This window comes from Sceloporus occidentalis, unplaced genomic scaffold (assembly GCF_023333645.1).
Source record: "Sceloporus occidentalis isolate IW3139 unplaced genomic scaffold, rSceOcc1.0.p SCAF_14, whole genome shotgun sequence".
Lineage (NCBI taxonomy): Eukaryota > Metazoa > Chordata > Lepidosauria > Squamata > Phrynosomatidae > Sceloporus > Sceloporus occidentalis.
This window is the reverse complement of record NW_028316994.1, coordinates 15,692,350-15,711,327: the sequence shown is the minus strand read 5'-3', so window position 1 is coordinate 15,711,327 and position 18,978 is coordinate 15,692,350. Positions and strand designations below refer to the sequence as shown.

At 45.1% G+C, this 18,978-nt stretch overlaps 1 protein-coding gene across 3 annotated transcripts in view; it reads right to left on the bottom strand.

The window, feature by feature from the left end:
• Nucleotides 1-18,978, bottom strand: part of CARMIL3 (capping protein regulator and myosin 1 linker 3) — a 68,304-nt gene that overhangs the window by 722 nt on the left and 48,604 nt on the right. Inside the window, exons 21-40 of one of the 3 annotated variants that reach the window (XM_089479903.1) lie at nucleotides 18,068-18,240; nucleotides 16,997-17,065; nucleotides 16,611-16,704; nucleotides 15,570-15,668; nucleotides 15,198-15,326; nucleotides 13,842-13,955; nucleotides 13,079-13,254; nucleotides 12,437-12,524; nucleotides 11,868-11,996; nucleotides 11,711-11,774; nucleotides 10,543-10,757; nucleotides 10,143-10,255; nucleotides 9,356-9,683; nucleotides 8,270-8,404; nucleotides 8,091-8,157; nucleotides 7,447-7,536; nucleotides 5,592-5,737; nucleotides 3,997-4,195; nucleotides 1,276-1,386; nucleotides 67-183 (exon numbers count right to left, since the gene is read on the bottom strand). In XM_089479903.1, the coding sequence (XP_089336029.1) occupies nucleotides 67-183; nucleotides 1,276-1,386; nucleotides 3,997-4,195; nucleotides 5,592-5,737; nucleotides 7,447-7,536; nucleotides 8,091-8,157; nucleotides 8,270-8,404; nucleotides 9,356-9,683; nucleotides 10,143-10,255; nucleotides 10,543-10,757; nucleotides 11,711-11,774; nucleotides 11,868-11,996; nucleotides 12,437-12,524; nucleotides 13,079-13,254; nucleotides 13,842-13,955; nucleotides 15,198-15,326; nucleotides 15,570-15,668; nucleotides 16,611-16,704; nucleotides 16,997-17,065; nucleotides 18,068-18,240 (2,656 nt within the window). The remainder of the gene's footprint in view (nucleotides 1-66; nucleotides 184-1,275; nucleotides 1,387-3,996; nucleotides 4,196-5,591; nucleotides 5,738-7,446; nucleotides 7,537-8,090; nucleotides 8,158-8,269; nucleotides 8,405-9,355; nucleotides 9,684-10,142; nucleotides 10,256-10,542; nucleotides 10,758-11,710; nucleotides 11,775-11,867; nucleotides 11,997-12,436; nucleotides 12,525-13,078; nucleotides 13,255-13,841; nucleotides 13,956-15,197; nucleotides 15,327-15,569; nucleotides 15,669-16,610; nucleotides 16,705-16,996; nucleotides 17,066-18,067; nucleotides 18,241-18,978) is intronic. The other 2 variants (XM_089479905.1, XM_089479904.1) reach the window with 2 other exon arrangements.

Sequence of the window (18,978 nt, the reverse complement as noted above, 5' to 3'; positions counted from 1 at the left end):
GGAGAAAGCACTGGTGTGACTCTTTCATTGTCCAGTAATGGGGCCCGTGAGGCCATCTATACCTACCCATTGTCCAATCTGCCGGAAGGAGAGGCTGGGAAACAGCAGGGCGAGATTTCCAGGTGGGGGGGTGGTAGTCAGGAGGGGGAGGAGGGGGGTCAGGCAGGGGGGTGTCGCTGGCACCTGGGGGGTCAATGTGCGGAGAGGAGAGAAAGGGAAATATGAGAGGTTAGCCATGGGAAACAGCTTGGAAGGAAAGCTCATTGCAACACTTTAAAATAAATTAAAGTGTTCTGAAGGGAGGATTTGAGCAAGCCAAGGAGAAATCATCATCATCATCATCATGTTCCCCAATGACTTACCATATATACTCGACTATAGGTTGACCTCATGTATGACTCGAGGGTAAGTTTTAGGGCCAAAATTATGGATTTTGATTTGACCTGTGTATAAGTCAAGGGTAAAACTCAGGGGCATGTGACAAAGGATCTAAAGGATGAAGTAAAGGAAAACTTACAAAATTCCAGCAGGCACAAGTGTTTGTGCTCATCCTAAAGGATGAGATGAGAGAATAGAGGGTGGGGGGTGTCAATGCTTCCAGGACAGATTATGCTCTTGATTTTCACCAGGGCATGGGTCCTTTTTAAATAAGAGTTAAAGTACAGTACTTACATTGACCTGTGGATAAGTTGACTCGGGTTTTGGGGGTCAATTTTTTGACTAAAATTTCTGGACTTTTACATGAGTATATACAGTAACCCACAAATTAAAATACCCCTATAAACTGCCCTCATCCAAGCCCTTTGTTTCTTCCTGGAATCTGGAGAATTCTCCAAAAAAAGAAGTTCCCCCTCCTTTGCTTTACCATAAACTCTCCCACACAATTCCCATCATTGCTGGCATCCAAGTTTTGCGTGCAACATTTCCTTGCAGGCCTAAGGCATGTGTGTTCCTGGCTGAGATGGGTTTTAAAGTAAAATATTTACTGCTACTTTCTGGGGAGGGTGGTCTAGGAGCTGCAAAAATGGGTGGTGTGTGTGTGTGTGTTTACTCTTCCCTGGCCTAAAAACTCCCAAAGCAGTTTGCGGACAGTGCCACCTGAGCGGGGGTTTAGCTCCAGAATCTGATCCAGTCCAGGAACAAGGCATACACCCTCAATAAAGAAAAGGATGCCTCTGAACATACACAGAGAAACAGAGTGCCTCCTTCTCCCTATTATTTTCCCCAGCCCCTGTCATGCTGTCTGTGCATGTGGGAGAAGGTCCTGTGTTTCACCTCCAGAGCCCAGATTCCGGCACCGATCCGAATCCAGCTTGTCGCATGACTGCGCTCGTCGCGTCCTCTTTGGTTTGAGAGGGGCTGCCTTCCTTCCCACCTCAGGGTCCCCTGGAAGGAAAACAAGAGAGTTAGAGAGCCCTGTCTGGGTCTAATTTCCCCCTTACCATTAAACAGAGAGAGTCAGGCTGCATCCACACTGGAGAAATAACCCGGTTTGGCACCGCTTTAACAGCTCTGGCTCAAAGCTATGGAATTCTGGGAGTTGGAGTTTGTTGTGGGGTCCATAGCAGAAGGTGGTTCTTCGATCTGTTGTTATAGCACTGGCTGCTAGATGCCTCAACTCCTCTTAAGAAACACCCTTATCATGGTACAGGAGAGTTACATAAAGACCTTGGGAGCTCAGGTGGCAATTCAGTCCCCAAACCCCAAAACCTTTCTGGCCTCATATCCAAGTGGACAAACAGAGAGCATATAAACATACTGCTTGGCCTTTTTTTTTATTCAACTGAGCAGACTTTCCAGAACTTGGAAAAATTACTTCTGGGACTGTAATTCCCAGAACTCCCCCACCAGCACGGTCTTTTTAATTCTGGGAGTCACCCGGCCCTGAACGGGGTCACGCTCCCCCTGAAGGACTCGGTGCGCAGCTTGGGAGTACTCCTTGATTCGTCGCTCCAGCTGACTTCTCAGGTGGATGCGACGGTCAGGAGTGCCTGTTATCAGCTTCGGCTGATACGCCAGCTGCGTCCCTACCTGGACCGAAAGGACCTAGAATCTGTTGTACATGCTTTGGTAACCTCTCGTCTGGATTTCTGCAACGCGCTCTACATGGGGCAACCCTTGTACCAAACTCGGAAGCTGCAATTAGTGCAGAATATGGCAGCCAGATTGGTCGCTGGTAGTTCCAGGTCGGACCATATAACACCTGTTTTAAAAGATCTTCACTGGCTGCCTATTCGCTTCCGGGCTCAATACAAGGTGTTGGTTTTGACCTATAAAGCCCTAAATGGCTTGGGCCCAGGGTACTTGGAGGACCGCCTCTCCCCACACAATCCACCCCGCACACTCAGAACCTCTGGGACCAACTTGTTGGAGGTTCCCAGGTCCAATCTGACCCGAACCTCACAGAGGGCTTTTACCACCGCTGCCCCTGTACTTTGGAATAAGCTCCCTGCAGAGCTTCGCTCCGCCGCCTCGTTAGATGTTTTTAAAAAACAGCTGAAAACATATCTATTTCGGCTGGCCTTCCCACCTTAAATTGTTTGTCTATTTCTCCTGCCCCTTTTTTTCCTCTGACCCTGGATTGATGATTGTTTTTGCATTTTTCTATTGCCCCTGGTAGATGTATCTTTTACTTATCGTCTTCCTGTTCCGGCTTTTGTAATAATGGTTTTTAACTGTTGATTGAATTTTACCTGTATTGTAATGTTTTTTATAACTTTGTAAGCCGCCCTGATCATTTCTTGGAAGGGCGGGGTAGAAATAAAATTTATTATTATTATTATTTATTACCAAAGAAGCAGAATGTTTCTAATGATTGGAATTTGCCACACATCGTCATAGAGCTGGACTAGAAGCAAATTGCTTCTTCTAACTAGAGTTGATCCACTGGCAAAAGGGGATTTTACATCAGTGCAGACCTAATGTTCAACAGCTGATTAAATTGGTCTAATCTAGCACTTGGTTAATTAGGTCAGGATCCACAGTTCCTGGGCTGAAGGCACATGATCTTATGGGCTACAAAGGGGAAAGGTAGCTGGACTCCTATCAGCTTGGCCCACAGAACCAATGGTGAGCACTGCAATCCAACAGTCATTATAGCACCCTAAACATACTCAATCTTACCTGATTTTGGAAGCTAAGCAGTTTTGGGCCTGCTTAGTCCTTGGATGGGAGACCACCAGGAGGAAATATCAAAGGTTTCCAGAAAGGGTTAGAAAAGAATCCTTCCTGAAACCTCAGAAAGTCATAACCTCTGGTCAAACTTCACAGTATTGAGCTAGACTGATTAATGGTTTGTCTCAGCTGAAGGGCAACTTTATATGTACTTAACAACATCTGGAGACCTATATGTTCTCCATGGCATCTCCATCTTAAAACAAAGAATCTCAAAGCCGAGGTGTAGGGGGCAGGGGACTTGGGAAATCTGTTACTAGACAAAACTGGGCTAGGAGAGTCAAGGATGCTCCCCAGGTAAGGCTTTTTATCACTCCATTGCCATGAACCATTCATGGAATTGTTTTCTTCAGGGGAAAGATCACCTTCCACTTGTAACCCTTCCATTCCTAACCAGCACACTGTTTATTTCATTTCGTCCCCTTCCTCAAAGAAAATAAATTGCTTGAAGAAAATATGGAAAAAAATATGCCATGTGTTTGCACTGTTAGTGCAAACTAGGAGCTATCCATTGGTCAGTAGCCCCAATTTACATCAAGCATGTGATATAAATGAGTGTGTGAATACCACTTTGCAGAGCACAGCTGGAGAAAGTGACTTATTTGGACTGCAACCTCCAGCATCCCAGAGCCCTGACGTTTGCCAAGACCCTTCTTTAAATAAACCTAGAAGTGGAGAGGGAAATAACCTCAGACGATCTGGAAACCAGTGCTTCCAGAAAAGGGAAATTACCCCTCCTATTTTGTCCCATGCTGATGAGCCCCAGATATGAATGGAATGAAGACAGACTCTCTCCCGCCACCCAGCCTAGTCTCACGTCACCTTCATTCTCTTGCTCCTTGGGTCTGCGCCGGGGTTGGGCTATTGGGGGACACGTACGTGTATCTTCCAGGACGGACCCTCCCGCTACTCCTGGCTCCTCGTTACTACGGCTCCTCTCCGGCTGGCTGGGGGGTTTTCGGCCCCGTGGGAGGGCGACTGGCTTGGGAGGACGAGGGATGGATGGGGGCTCCCTGAATTGCTGCAACATGGAGGAAAAGGCAGGGACAGATTTGTAAGAGCTAGAAACACAGGCCTGTTACAGACAGCCAAAATAAAGCTGCTTTGAGTCACAGTGGAGGTATGGTGTTTCAATGATTCATGCGTCCTAAGAGTCCAGAAGCCGCACCACAGCCACGCTCCAGTCCTTAGGGATGGAGCGTGGCTTTGGGTGCGACTTCTGGACTCTTAGGACGCATGCATCATTGAAACAGCATACCTCCACTGTGACTTGAAGCAGCTTTATTTTGGCTGTCTGTAACAGGCCACAGAGTATGTTTTAAAGCCCTCTGGAGATAAAGAGAGGGCTGCAGAATTTCACCACCACAACATTATGCCCCCGTCCTCCTTCTCTCTCTGATGGAAGATTCTGTGGAAGACAAAAGCTTGCACGCTCCTTCTAAAAGAAAAGCTTCCCAGTTTGCAGGCCTTCACAATTACCTCTACGGGGAAAATTGCTTTCTGAGGGTGGGAAAAACAGATTGCAATGGGAAACAGCAAAGAAAGAATTCAGTCTTAGCAAAATGTTCAGCTCTTTATCTCCTGTGGCTTGAATAGAGAGAAGAGCTTTGATTTTCACAAAATACTGCATAATAATTGTCCATCTGTCTAGGTTTAGCAGGATTACCTTCCAACTGTGTGTTTTGCATTTTTACCACTCTTTAAATCATTTCCGCTACCTGTGGTTTTTGCATTTCTATTCTTTCTGGCCTTTCTATTTCTGTTGTTGTTTTTATGGGCCTTCAAGATGCCTCTGACTTCGGGTGACCCTCTCCTTGGCCAGATTTATTCAGAGGAGGTTGGTGATTGCCTTCCTCTGAGGTGGAGAGAATTGCCCAAGGGCCACCCAGCATGTTTTTATCACTGAGTGAAGATCTGAACCACAGTGTCACAGAGTCCTAATCCAACCCTCAAACCACTATGCTATGCTGGCTCATCCTATTTCAGTCCATCACAAAATAAAGTTCACTTAGATGTTAAATGCTATTTGGATTGGACAACGCTCTTTCCTCACCTTATGGAAGTTAATCTGCTTATGAATGGCAAAATACCCTTATCTGTCTCTTAACTAATGTTCAGTGATCACTGCTAAGATTATCAGTTTCTAATCCCTTTGTATTTCACCCACTGCCCTTCACTAATGATTAGGTCAAACCTTTGGGGAGAGCAGTTTCATCCCTTGGCTGGATCCTGTTATTCACTTTTGCCTTTTCTTCTCTTCACTGAAGTTGTTCCAGTTAACACCCCAACCCACCCATCAGCGACTGAACTGGGAAGCTTCTTTGATTCCAAAGTGCACAAGACTGAAGATAGCCACCAGCTCCTCTCTAATTCCCCCCACCTCCACCTTTCAAATCTCACAAGCCCCATTTGCCTGCCTTGGCAGGTGCCTTCGGTTGGTCCTTCTCAGAGTTTGGTGTGAAGACAATGACACCTTTCTCATCTGTCCCAGCAGCATTTTCTTCTGGGGGGTTATCTTGGGTAGGTTCTCTGTCCCTGGTCTCCCGTGGGGAACTTTCTTCAGCTGCGTGTGTTGAAGAGTAAGAAGAAGAGAAACAGTACAGCAACCCCTTTAAAAAGTTCTTGACTTCAGATAAGTTGGCCATTACCAATCTGTTTTGATGTCCCATGTTAGGTTATTGGTCAAGAGAGTTAACAAAGGAATGGGCCAAACAACTTTGCTGGCTCAGACTAAGGGTGCATTATCTCAGTATCTTGTTTCCAGTGCAGTGGTGTCACTAGGGTTGGCATCACCTGATGTGAGAACTCATGGTGTCACCCCCCCATTGACCTCCTCCCATATAGAATCCTTAGTAATGTTTTTTGTACTCATGTTACTCATATATCATACAGTTGCCCCTCATAATGCGTGGATCTGAGATATGCACCCTTGAATATACATGGAGAGGTGACCTCTACTATTTGTAATGGTGCATGCACCTGGCGCACACACCCTTGCTGTGCACACAGGGGCGCACTCCATTCAAGCCTATGGGATTTGAATAAGTGTGAGCCTCCTTTTCACGGGGGAAGAGGAGTCTGGAATGGATCCCCCGCAAAAACGGAGGGCCAACTGTAATTCTCATATATCACTGAATGTAACGGCAAAAGCTGTGACTTCAACAACTAGCAAAATTTAAATTATACTTTTAAATTACAATATCATATATCTAATGAAAATTTACACATACATAGTTTCATGTAGTTAAAGTGAACATTTGGTAAGATATGATTTTTTTTCAAATAAAGTTTTAATTTTTATTTAAAAGCCCTGAGGGCTCTCCTTTTTCCTCTCACTGGGCCTTGCCCCACTCAACACTATCTCTTCCGCTGAGTTCCAACATTTTAAAGGAATGCTGACAAACACCACAGACTGTTTCTGCCCAAAGGCAGATGTTTGGGGAGCAGTAGTGTCATGGGTGTAGTCTGCACCTCCCTTGTGATGCCCCTGTTCCAGTGCCAGCTAGTCAAGGGCATTAAGTAATCTACAAGCTGAATATAGTGAAGGTATTCATCTTTGATTGTCTCTAGCATCTGCCAAAGACATACACTGCCACTGGACATGGTGATTCTATCTAGCTATCACAGTCAGTGACAGGTGAGCTCCTTTGAGCATGAATCTATCTGGCTCAAATTAAATCATGCACCATCCCTTCCGCCACTCCCCTGCTATGAGATAGGAAACTGCTCAATTTAGTATCCAGACCTCATCATGCACCTAAATGGGAATGCCAAAGGCTCTGATCATCCAAAGACTGGAGCTGGGGAAAAGTTATTTCTTCGGACTTTAGCTCTCAGAACTCAACTTGCCAAACTGACTGCGGGATTCTGGGAGGCAATGCTCAATTAAGTAAGTTTTCCCAAGATCGGGTGAAAAGCACTTGACAGTCTCCAAACTGGGTTTGTATGACAGCAGCCTTGGCTAAAAGTATATTCTTGAAATCTCCCTACAGACCTTCCAAACTCAGAATATAAACCTCAGTAACATCTTCAATCATAGCTAGCAAATGTTAATAGAATGGTTTTTTGTGGGTTTTTTGGGCTATATGGCCATGTTCCAGAAAAGTTTCTTGGCCACATAGCTCAAAAAACCCACAAAAAACTATGGATGCCGGCCATGAAAGCCTTTGACTTAATAGAATGGTCTTTCTACACAAATGTCTTTAGCTTAAAAACAAAGACATTAAAAGCAATGAAAGACTAGGGTCTGTAGATCTTGCCGACACTACTAACCTATGTCCCAGCTGGCTTCTGCTCGCCGAATGGTGGCAAAGCTTGGCTTTGTACTCTGCAGCGGAGGATGGGGTTTTCTCCCTCCTTGCCCTGTCCAGTTTAAAAACAAAAATTTGCATGAGTCACAAAGTCCACGAAGAAGACAGCAAAAATAACAGCAAAACAGCAGCAACAACAACAACAACAACATCCAACCCCTTGCATTGGCCCTACCATTTGATATTATATCTATTTTACAGATGTGAAAGAGATATTTTTCAGTAATTCTGTAAAGTTATATTACTTTCAATTAAAATAAATAAAAAGGAAAAAGCCCATGGGTGTTGGGACATCATTGTTGGAATTTCTCCTGACAATGTCCAGATATTAGGACATGGAACAATGGATACAAGCTCCAGGAAAAGAGATTCCACCTCAACATTAGGAGGAACTTCCTGACAGTAATGGCTGTTCAACAGTGCAACACACTCCTTTCTCAGAGAGTGGTGGAGTCTCCCTCCTTGGAGGTTTTTAAGCAGAGGTTGGATGGCCGTCTGTCGGGGATGCTTTGATTGTGATTTCCTGCATGGCAAGATGGGGCTGGACTGGATCAAGGCCCTTGGGGGCCTCTTCCAACTCTATGATTCTATGATGGAGTGATACACCTGAGTCATCTGAGGAACGTCTTCTCTGCCGGTCCCGCATGCTCCCTCCTCGCTCCAGGTCCACACTCTAGAACAGGACAACAAAGCATAGGAAGTCCACAAAAGGAAAGTGTTTAATGTTTAATGGCACCTGCCCTCTTGGCCTCCCAGAGCCTCCTTTCCGGTTAGCCACTAATTACCTCCAACTTGGCATCCAGGCTCCATCCCTTTGCGCATCCCATTCCAGGCAAGGGCACACCTTGGACTCGCGATGGCTGCAGGAGCTCCACCCCTTTCGAGTCTGGCTCCATCCTCTCAATGTCAGGATGGGAACCCTTTCAACGAGCAGAAAGGGAAAGGATCCTTGCTAAATGCATATACAGTCGACCCTCCACATTTGCGGCTTTGACTTTTGCGGATATTATTATTATTATTATTATTATTATTATTATTATTATTATTATTAATATTAAGCTTTATTTATATAGCACTGTAAATTATTCCTTGATTATTCACGGATTTGTCAAATAGGATATCTCTAGTAATCTCTAAGTCCTCTAGAGTCACTCTGCTGGAAGTTGCCCATAGAATAACACCTGAAGACCTAGAGATTCCTAAAGAAAACACTTTTCTAGACATTTGCATGAGTCTATGGTCAAGCTCTGGCAGATGTGGACCATAGAACTGCACTGGAGGACCTAGAAATTCCTAGAGAGGTTAAAAAAGAGTTTTTTTATTTGCCTTTTTTCCACTTTCATGGGAACCCTGTGCCCCAAACCGTAGCAAATGTGGATGGCCCACTTTATACATTGTTTTAAACTTTTTTGTAACTCATTAAATTGTTTCATGTGTTTCTAATCTGTTTAAATTATTATTTTTTACCAATTTCTATACTGTTTTAAACCACTTAAATTGATTTAATTTGTATGCCACTCTGAAGTCTCATGGAAAGGGCAGGATACAGATATTATAATTTTTCAAAAACTGTATCATGTATGCGTAGTCTATTACTTTGGAATACAAGTGGCCTTCCATAGCCACGGATTTTGCATCCACAGATTCAACCATTTGCAGCTTGAAAATATTAACACACACACACACCCAATAATTCCAAGAAGCAAACCGTGATTTTGCCATTTTATATAAGGGACACCATTTTACTACACCACTGAATATAATGGGATGAGCATCCATGCATTTTGGTATCCATGGGAGGTCCTGGAACCAGACTCCAGCAGATACCAAGGGCCCACTGTATTTTCTAAGACAGGCAAATCCTTCCTCACCTGTTTTGTCCTACTTGGCAGACCTTTCACTCCACTTCCCGCAGGTATGGCTCCCATTCCTGGAAGGAGTATGCCCAACCCTGTCATGTCCTGCCCCAACTTCCTCTCCTCCTCTTGGCTGGCAGCCGTGCGCAGTGGGGGCTTTGGTTCTTCCCCACCCATCGGTGGCGGGGGAGGACTTGGGGGCAGGTCCTCAGGATCCCGCTCCCCCTTGATGCTACGATACTTTCGAAAATGGAAGAGTCCCCTTCTCCTCTTCTTCTGAAGGGGTGGGAGGGAGTCAGAGGGTCCTGGTCTCACCCCACAACCCTTTGGGGTTCGAGGGTAGCTGTGAGGAGGGAGGAAAGGGGAGAAAATAAGTTACGAAAGCTTGCTGTGACTTATTATGATGACTTATTATGATGTTATGATGGGGTGAACAAAGTGTGGGCTATGGGATCCTTGAACCCCACTTTTGTGACCTCTGAGGTCCCCCACCAGTCCCTCTAACCCCTCAATTCTTAAATACATCACCATGTTTTTCAAGCAAATTTTGTCCCCAAATGCATGAAAACGTGCAAAATACCCCCCCCCCCTTTACACACACATATATGCACTCCAGAACTCCATACTACTTCAAAATACCTGTTTTCCCCCTGCAATCCTTCTCAAAATTGTAACAGGAAATTATTCTACATTACTTCCTATCACTATTTTGAGAGGGACTATACCCACCACTATGCTATGATGATAGGAGAATGCTTTGAATTCTGCACGAGAGCCAAGACAATGTGGGATGGGGGCTCACCTGGTGTTGTCAGCAAGCACCTTCCTGTTAAAAAATTCATCTAGGCCCTCATCTATTCGTGGCACCGACCCATTCTCCTGCTCTCTGGACTCAATAGAACCCAGGATTCGGTTCTGAAGAGAAAGAAAAATAAAGTGAAAGAGACTGTCTCATTAATTTTACCACATATTATACAGGTGTCTCCTCATTCTTTATACTCCACAAGATGAAAAGGATGTCCTAACTCAGAGGTACAGCTTAGCACTCAAGAGTCCAAGGAGAAAATGTTCCAAAAGAAGATTCTGGACATAAAAGGACATTCAAGGAACAAGAAAGGCTAAATGAGGGGAGGAGTGAGTGAACAAGAAAGGAAAAGGGAGAAGAAAACCGAACCACAGGACGCTGTGTGCGGCACACTTACGTGGGAACGGAAGCCACCATGAGGAGCAGTGCGAGGCGGCCGGGGTCGCCCGCGGGTGCAGTGCTCTAGCCGGACACCCTCAGTTGGCAAGTCTGAGAGGCCCTCGAAGGATGTGCTGCGGGAATGTGAGTACTGGCTGCTGCTGGCCAAGGATATCCAGCCCAGCGGGGAGCCCATGCGGGGTACCATCAGGTCACCTTCCTGTTCGGAGCCACCTGCATGAGGGAGTGAGGAGTGAGGATGGGCAGCTCACTACTGAGTGCTTATAGAGATAAATGGTGCTAGGGTAGAGAAGATGTCAATGTGAAAGGGCCTTACTAGAGCTGAACTAGCTGACACTTTCCCATGCTGATGCCTTCCAGTTATATTGTACTACCACTTCCATCACTGTCAGACAGAGACTGGGATGGTGGGAGCAGCAGTGGCACTCATGGGAGAACCCCAGCTTAGGAACATGATCTAACATGTTGGCAAGTGTGGCAGGTAGAGGGGCCAGTTTTTGCCTCCCCCACTGGATTTGCCTGAGTTTTAGGGAAAACTGCACCTGAAAGTGATTGGAAGTCCACTTCCAGCTATCACTTACAAGCATTTGGAGGTGTTTTTTGAATGGAGATTGGTGTTCAAGTGAAATCACCACTTCAAGAGTAGTGAAGACAGTGTGGTGGTGTGTTTTGAATGTTGGACCTGACCTCCAGGAGACCAAGGTTCAAATCCCCACTTGGCCCTGCAAACCCACTGGGTGACCTTGGGCATATCACACTCAGTCTAAGCAGAAGGCAATGGCGAGCCACCTCTGAAGAAATCTTGCCATGAAACCTCTATGGTATAGTGATGAAAACTCAGGATGGATCTGGAGTCACAAAATGAAGAGTGATGGTTAGCAGTTTAGAGGTGATGTTGTTCTTCTCCCAAGTGGAGTGGGGCATATCAGGTACAGTACTTGTAGGGCTCTAAAAAGGGTTTGGGGCCAAATGTAGTGCACAGGCTTCACTTTCTCTACCTACGACAAATAGGAAGAGTAATAAATATGGATGAGTGAGGTGTGAGTGAAAATATTTTTGTGCTAATGCCAAGCAGCTGTATCACAGTTGCCAAGAGCTGAGGATGACAGGAGGCAGCTGAGGAAGGTGAAAGGATGCTCATAAAGACAGACAGCAAGCATACTCACTGATGAAAGCAGAAGCAGGTCGGATTCTCCGACAGTTCTTCTGCCGCTTGATGGCCATGGTGTCCTGTGGGCAGACAGTTCAGGAGAGAGCCATGAGAGAGACATGAGGGTCAGAGGTGGGGCAGCCCACCTCCAGAACCTACCCACGAACACTTACAATATTGGAGCAGAGCTCATCATCCGTAGTCTCCTCGCGATCATGGAGCCGGGGTTTCCCTAGATGCTCTGGGAAGGCAGCATTGTCCTGCCCCTCAGAAAGACGGCGGAGGTGGACAATGTTCTGGGCCTGCCATTGCAGAGAAGAGGAGGCGTTACTTATGGGGAAAGGAAAAAGGATTGGTTGGCCATGAGGAAGGTGAGGGGCTGGCAGTTTAGATCCTACCCTGATTTTGTTGTAGTCTAGTTTCAGTTCATTGTCAAAAAGGAAAAAAGACATTCTGCTTGCTCCTGCCATGCAAAGAAGCTGTGTCTCCTTGCTAAACTCAGATACACAGGGGGTCTTTATATTTACATGATGGAAAATCTCACTGTACAAGGGCTGGGGGACTCTCTCTGGTCTTCTCCAGACAGGGCTGCAGGCTGCAAAATGGAAACTGGGAAAACTTCATGTCCCCAGGGCTCAAGCATAGCGTAAACATAAATGCCCAGGCTAGGCCCAGGATTAAATTAATTCCTAAAAGTATAGGTTTTAGGATGATAGTGGTGGAGTGAAAAGGGGTTCCTCACCAGATTCTTGTGGGCATGATACAGCTCCTGAAGTAGTTCTTCCACAATAGTGTTGGTGAGATATGTTACCACAGACAGCTTCACTTCACTGGGGAGAGATAGAGGTCAGGAGGGTCAGAAGATAATCAGACATACTGTCTTTGGAGACTAAGGTTCCTATCCTCTCTTCAAAACCTATAATCATGTACCCTCCAATGATTCACAGATAAAAACTGGGAAAAGTATGGCCAAACAACATTAGAGTGTGGTAAGGATGGCAAAGTTATTAATGAAGAAGAACACTCAAAAGATTGCAGCAGTTTGCTTTTGCCTGCACCTACAGGGAAGGCTAAGATTCCACCTCCTGCCTTGTTTCCTTGCTGAGTTTACTGAATGCAAACTACTTTTGCACCTTGAACTTGAGGACTAAGAGAGAAAGTGGAAGGAGGAGAGGGAAACTTGGACATTTTTATGACAACTAAAAAGTGGGATGAAAGAGGATTAATCAGGATTGTCCCTGCCAAATTGGGACAGTAGGAGGGTATGCTTGCATGACTGTCTTGGCATTTTCAGACAGCAGTTTTGTCTTTCAGTCAATGAGGGGCTTTTCTCCCTGTCCTTCTCCCTCAGTCCCCGACCCAGACCTGTCAAGCCATTCCTCACTTGAGCTTGTTCTGAATGTCCTGGCCAGCCTGTTCCAATAGAGCTCCCCGGATGAAGTTGCGGGGTACTGTGACACGCTCTGAAACAGTGGCCAGCATCTTGTTATGCTCCTCAGCTGCCTGGACGGCGTGGGGGCACAGCTCCTGCGTCAGAGTGACCATTGACTCCAGAATCATCTGGCAAGAATAAAAGCAACAGGTCATGTCCAAGATTATCATCATAGGGCTCACAGGATCCCTTAGTGCCACCACAAATGCAAGCAAAGTATTTTCCCCCAGGAGTCTAAGGCTGCTGCCATTGTGCAGAAATGATGAAGTGCAACACCACTTTGACTGCCATGACTCCATCCTATAGAGTTATGGGATTTGTAGTTTGTTGTGGCACCAAAGCTCCATAGCATTGAGCCATGGAGGTTAAAGTGATGTCAAACTGCATTACTTATGCAGCATAGATGCAGCCTGAGTGTGTTATTGCCAGGAATGCAAAACACAACTCCATTCCTTTACAGTGCTGCTATTATACAGGCAAGAGGCCTTCTCCAAAACTGACATGGCTGCCATGGCAACCAGAGGAAGACAGGACCCTGCAGCCTCTTAAAATAAAATCTGCCAAGCATCTTTATTTTCCTTGGTAAAAAATTCTCCCATCTTTCAAAACATTCCCCGATTATTTTCTTAGCATAAGAAAAACATCCCTGCACACCAGCAAAATAAGCTTACTGGTTCTGAATAGATAAGTGACGGGGCACATCCTTTTGCATTACCTGAAGTTCTTTGTCTACAGCTTTTGACACCTCATTGGCCACAGACTCCAGCTTGTGTCGGACTGGTCCATCGCTGGCCAGTATGTGCCCAAGTTCATACAGGCTGGGGAACAGCTGAGGGACAGAAACCAGGAAAAAGATTTTAATTGGAATGGTTAAAACAATTTACAAACATAAAATGGTCTGCAAAGAACTTTCCTTGGCTTGGCACTGGATCCAAATATTCAAGGACTGGGAATGTTTTGGAGGGGAAATTAAAAAGTTGTTGTGACAGATCTGTGGGAATAGCTTCAGCCCACGTTTAAGGGATCAAGGTATCACAATCTTGTGAATGCCATTCAAAAGTGTGGCACCCTCAAAATGATGGCATCTTTGGCTGCACCTGCACTGCAAAATTAATGCAGTTTGACATTGCTTTAACACCATGGCTCAATGCTAAGGAATTTGTAGTTTGTTGTGGCAACAGAGCTCTTTGACAGAGAAGGCTAAATATCCCACAAAATTACAAATTCTAGAATTCCAAAGCATTGTGTCATGGAAGTTAGTGGTGTCAAACTGTTTTATTTCTGCAGTGCAGATGCATCCTGTGACACTACAACATGGGTCAAATGCATGTCCTCCAATCTCTCATAGGTCTCATTTCCACTTGTAAATAAATCAGTGTGCAATCCAAATTGATGGATCAATTTGACATCGGAGTGTGGTTTACACTACATTTGCCCCAACTGCATTTTCTTGCTGCAAAATAAAATTAAAAAAACCAACAACCCACTTATGGTTCACATTGACAAATAAATTGATTCAAAATGGACCTGCTCCAGCCAGCCAAAGGGCAAATTTAAATCGATTCCGACCCGCATCTGGTTCACACTTACGCAGAATCGATTTATCAAAAAGACACGGAAAAAATCAGTATCAAAAAGACGCAGGTTAAATGGGTTTAGCACATGGCCCCCCTCTCTGAATCGCTTCAGCAAATCGATTCAAGTGGGAACCAGGGTCATTTGAACTGGTTCAAACCAATTTGTGATCCAGTTTAAAAAGTGGGAATCAGGCCCCAATGTCATTGAAATTTATGCAGAGCCTGCACGGTGTAGCAGTTTGATAGTTGGACAAGGACTCTGAGAGACCAAGGCTTGAATCCCCACTCACCCTGGACATTTACTGGGAGACCTTGGGCAAATCACACTCTCTCAGCCTAAGAGGAAAGCAATGGCAAAGCTCTTCTCAATAAATCTTGGCAAGAAAACCCTTGGATAGGGTTGCTATAAGTCATAACAATAGCAACATTCAGAAGGATGCTCTTTCAGGGAGACTTTATGGCTAGGTGTGCAAGAAGAAAGCCTTGTCTCTTACCGCCCTTGAATTCTTGGCTTCCTTCATGAGTTCCCTGGCATACAGCACCTCTTCCTGGACAGTATCCGCTGAGCAGGTTCTCAGCACCCGCACTTCTTCTTGAACCCTCACGCAGAGGCGGCTCATCATCTAGGGAAGGGTAGACGATAGAGCCATTAACTCTCACTTATCCTGGGATGCCTTCTCCCAGACTCCTTTGGGCCAGGCCAGACAATCAATATCACCGGCGCTTGAACATGGCTCCTTCTGCCCAGACTTTTAAGTTGTTCTGCATCCCCTTTTCCATGTTTGGAAGAGGAGGCCTGGGTTGAGAAGCACAGTCTCAAGAAGGGTGGATGGGAGAGGACCATACAGGGAGATGGGAACGTTTACTTGCTCGGCGCTATTGGTGACAATTCCTTGGTGGAGGCGGAAGGCTTGATCCTGGGAGAACTTCTGTGAGTGATTGTTCCTAAGGAGACACCACTGGATCTGAAGAGGAGAAGGAGGGATGGGAAAGAGACAGAGGGAAGTAACAGCAAAGTTGGGGTTTGCAATGCCCCCGTGTGCCATTAGGAAGAAGTGGGAAAGGTACTGTGAATGAAGGAGCAGGGCAAGCCTGATTGATGCCAGCTAATCACAGTTTAAAGCAGTGGTTCTCAACCTTCCTAAGGCCGCGGCCTTTTAATACAGTTCCTCATGCTGTGTTGATATGTGTTTTCCGATGGTCTTAAGCAACCACTGTGAAAGGGTAGTTTGACCCCCAAAGCGGTTTAAGGAATGCCTATGGGGGAGTAAGGATAGAAAACTGGGGCTTGTCTTCAACAGAAGGCAGATAGGAAAAGGATGGCACAAAGAGATAGGGGACAGATGGCACAGAGATAGAGGAGTTTATCACACAGGGGAAATCTCATGCAAAAACAGGATATAAAAGCTGGAACCCCCTCGCAAAAGTGGGTTAATTTTCAGACACGTTGTTGTTAAAATGGTGTTCACCCAAACAGGAAATAAACAAAAGCCACTCCTTTTTACTTTCAGGATTTTCCAAAAGTAAAAAGCAGCAGCTTTTGTCTACTTTCCATCTATTTTCTGTTTGGGCTAACACCACTTTAATAAAAACGTTGTGTGAAAATCAACCCGCTTTTGCGGGGTTTTCCCGATTTAAACCCCCGTTTCTGCATGGGATTTCCCCCATGTGATAAACTCCACAGAAAGGATTGTAGAGTGATAGCGGAAAGATGGCATCGATACAGGGAAAAGATTGCAGAGATATAGGAGAAAGATGGCATAGACATAGGGAAAAGGCCAAGTACCTGGTCCAGGGAGGGATCTTGAGGGGAAAGAGGGGCAAGGTGAGCAATAGGAGCCCAAGGATTTGGACCTGTGGGGCCGGTCAGGCGAGGGGATCAGTCACAGGCATGAAATGGGGCTCACCTTCTGCCACACCTCATCCGTCCTGTCAGGAGCACTGCGGTAGGCTGTGGTGATGTCGCTCATGGGGAAGGACATGAACTTGAGGGTGTAGTTGCTGCAGAATAGGATGCGGGAAATAAGAGACAGGTCCCACGCAGCTACGGCTGAAACTAGCAGCATAAACTACACCTTGTGTGCAAAGACACACATCACTAGCACTGAAGCCCCTCTGAACGAGGGATACCAAGAGCCACATGAAATTCAGCCAAGGGTCACAGTTTGCCATTTCTGGATTTAAAAACAACCCAAAGCAGAAAATTATTCTCTTTCATCTCACAAATTGCCTAAGAAACTTTGCTGAGGTGCATGCATTCCAGTGGGAGCTTCTGGTTCCTCGGGTCACTCACTTCTCCAAGGCCCGAGCAATATCTTGGAATCCTTGAGCAGTGGTATTGTTCCTGTCCCAGGAGATACTCCTGAAAAGCAGAAAGAGGCAGGGATGGTCACCCCTTCTGACAATATACCTATGAAATCCTTACCAGTACAAACTCTCTCCTTTGCTGTATTGGACAATGGCAGGACAGGAATATCAGATAGCAGAATTTTCCATTATATGGCAAATATTTCCAGGAGGTCATATCCATCTGAACCTCCATCTTCAGACCCATGTGCATTTCTGAATTCCATGTGCTAAAGTAACAAGAGAAGGAGTGTATGCATGCACACATGTGTGTATACACACACACACACACATTTTAAGTAGAGTGGGCAAAACATGGCCCATGAGAAGCATACAAACCCCCAGGGCCATTTCCCCCACCAAATGCCCACAAATGTGAAACATTTTCACCACGTGTTTGGCTCCCTGCGGCTATTTCAGGTCCAAGAGAGCTTTTTTTTACAAAAATAAGTTTTAAAAATGGCAATTTTTTTTTACTCTGCCCTGAATAAAAAAATAATAATTAAAAAAGCTCAGGCTTGTTTGTGGAGGGGAAATGGAGTGGGCATTCCAAGGTTGCTGGGGGGGGTGGGGTGGGGTGAAAGTTTCCATCCCTGCTTTAGAATTTTCAATTAATGAGTGATTTTGGAGATGTAGTGATGGTCTAAAGATATTCTGCAAATAAAAGTACAGTAATGACTGGTAACACCATTAATTCCCCCCTCCCCATTTAATAAGCAGTATTTACTCATTAGTTTCCCTCATTACTTTTGGGATCTAAAATATTTTGGATGAGCATTCTGAGGATCTTTTTTTTCAAGCTTTAGGCCATTTTTTAAAAATCTAACTCCATTTTAGATAGATTCTTTTAAAAATAAATAAATAAAGGAATTAATCAGTAGCCGAAAAGCAATGAATAAAATAATAATAATTTTTTTTTAAAAACTAGCATTAGGAACATTGATTTTAATGTTATGTGCATGCACCTTTGCAATGAATACCTTTTTCAAACCAGCTGCCCAAGCTTGAGCTTTCTCACCTCAGTGTGCTGTTGATTTGCAAGGCTTTGGACAGCATCTTGGCCCCAATGTCTTCCATACAGTTTCCACTCAAGTCTACTTTGGTCAAGCAAGTGTTGCTGCCCAGTGCATTGATTAAGATGCTGGTGCGGGTTTTCAGCCGGGAATCAGCAACTGAGAAAGTCTGCAGGGACTTTGGATAAGGAAGAGGAGGAAAGGCACTGAGGAGAGAATTTAAATCCTTGACAAAAGTGATCACTATCTGTTCAATCTGTTTAGTTCTAGTTGGAGGAAGTGTTATACTTGTAAATGACATCATGACACAAAATGGTGTCATGTCTAATTTAGTCCTATATCTTAAGATCAGGTCTGCTATTGGCTTCACACTTCTTTCAATGCTCCTTCTGCCCACCCTCACCTGCAGAACAACACAAATACCTTCTTGGCTGTAAGAGTAGTTCAGCAGTGGAACAGATTACCTTGGAGAATGGTGGATACTTTGGTAGCCACGAAATCACACAGAAAACCCTCCAGACATATGACAACACATGAAAATACCCCACTCTACCTGAACAAGTACCCCAAAATCCTATACTACCCCTAAATGCCTGTTTTCCTCTCAAAATGGCAGCAGAAAGTGAAGTCCCATCAGTTCCTGTTGCTATTTGGAAAGGGACTGTAGAGGAAAGTGGAGCTATTTGGTTTTGCTATGTACATGAAGCCTGGGGGCAATCTGGCACATGGCACCCATACATTTCTGGCCTAAATCTAGATAGTTCCACCTAGATTAAACCCACTGAATCAACTAGAATATGGTCAGTCAACGCTTATGCAAGTGCCACAGGTTCGTGAGTCTACCTCTTGCTGGAGACTAACAAACGGATTTAACTTCTTGCTCCCCAATTGGGGCAATAATGTAACACTATACAAT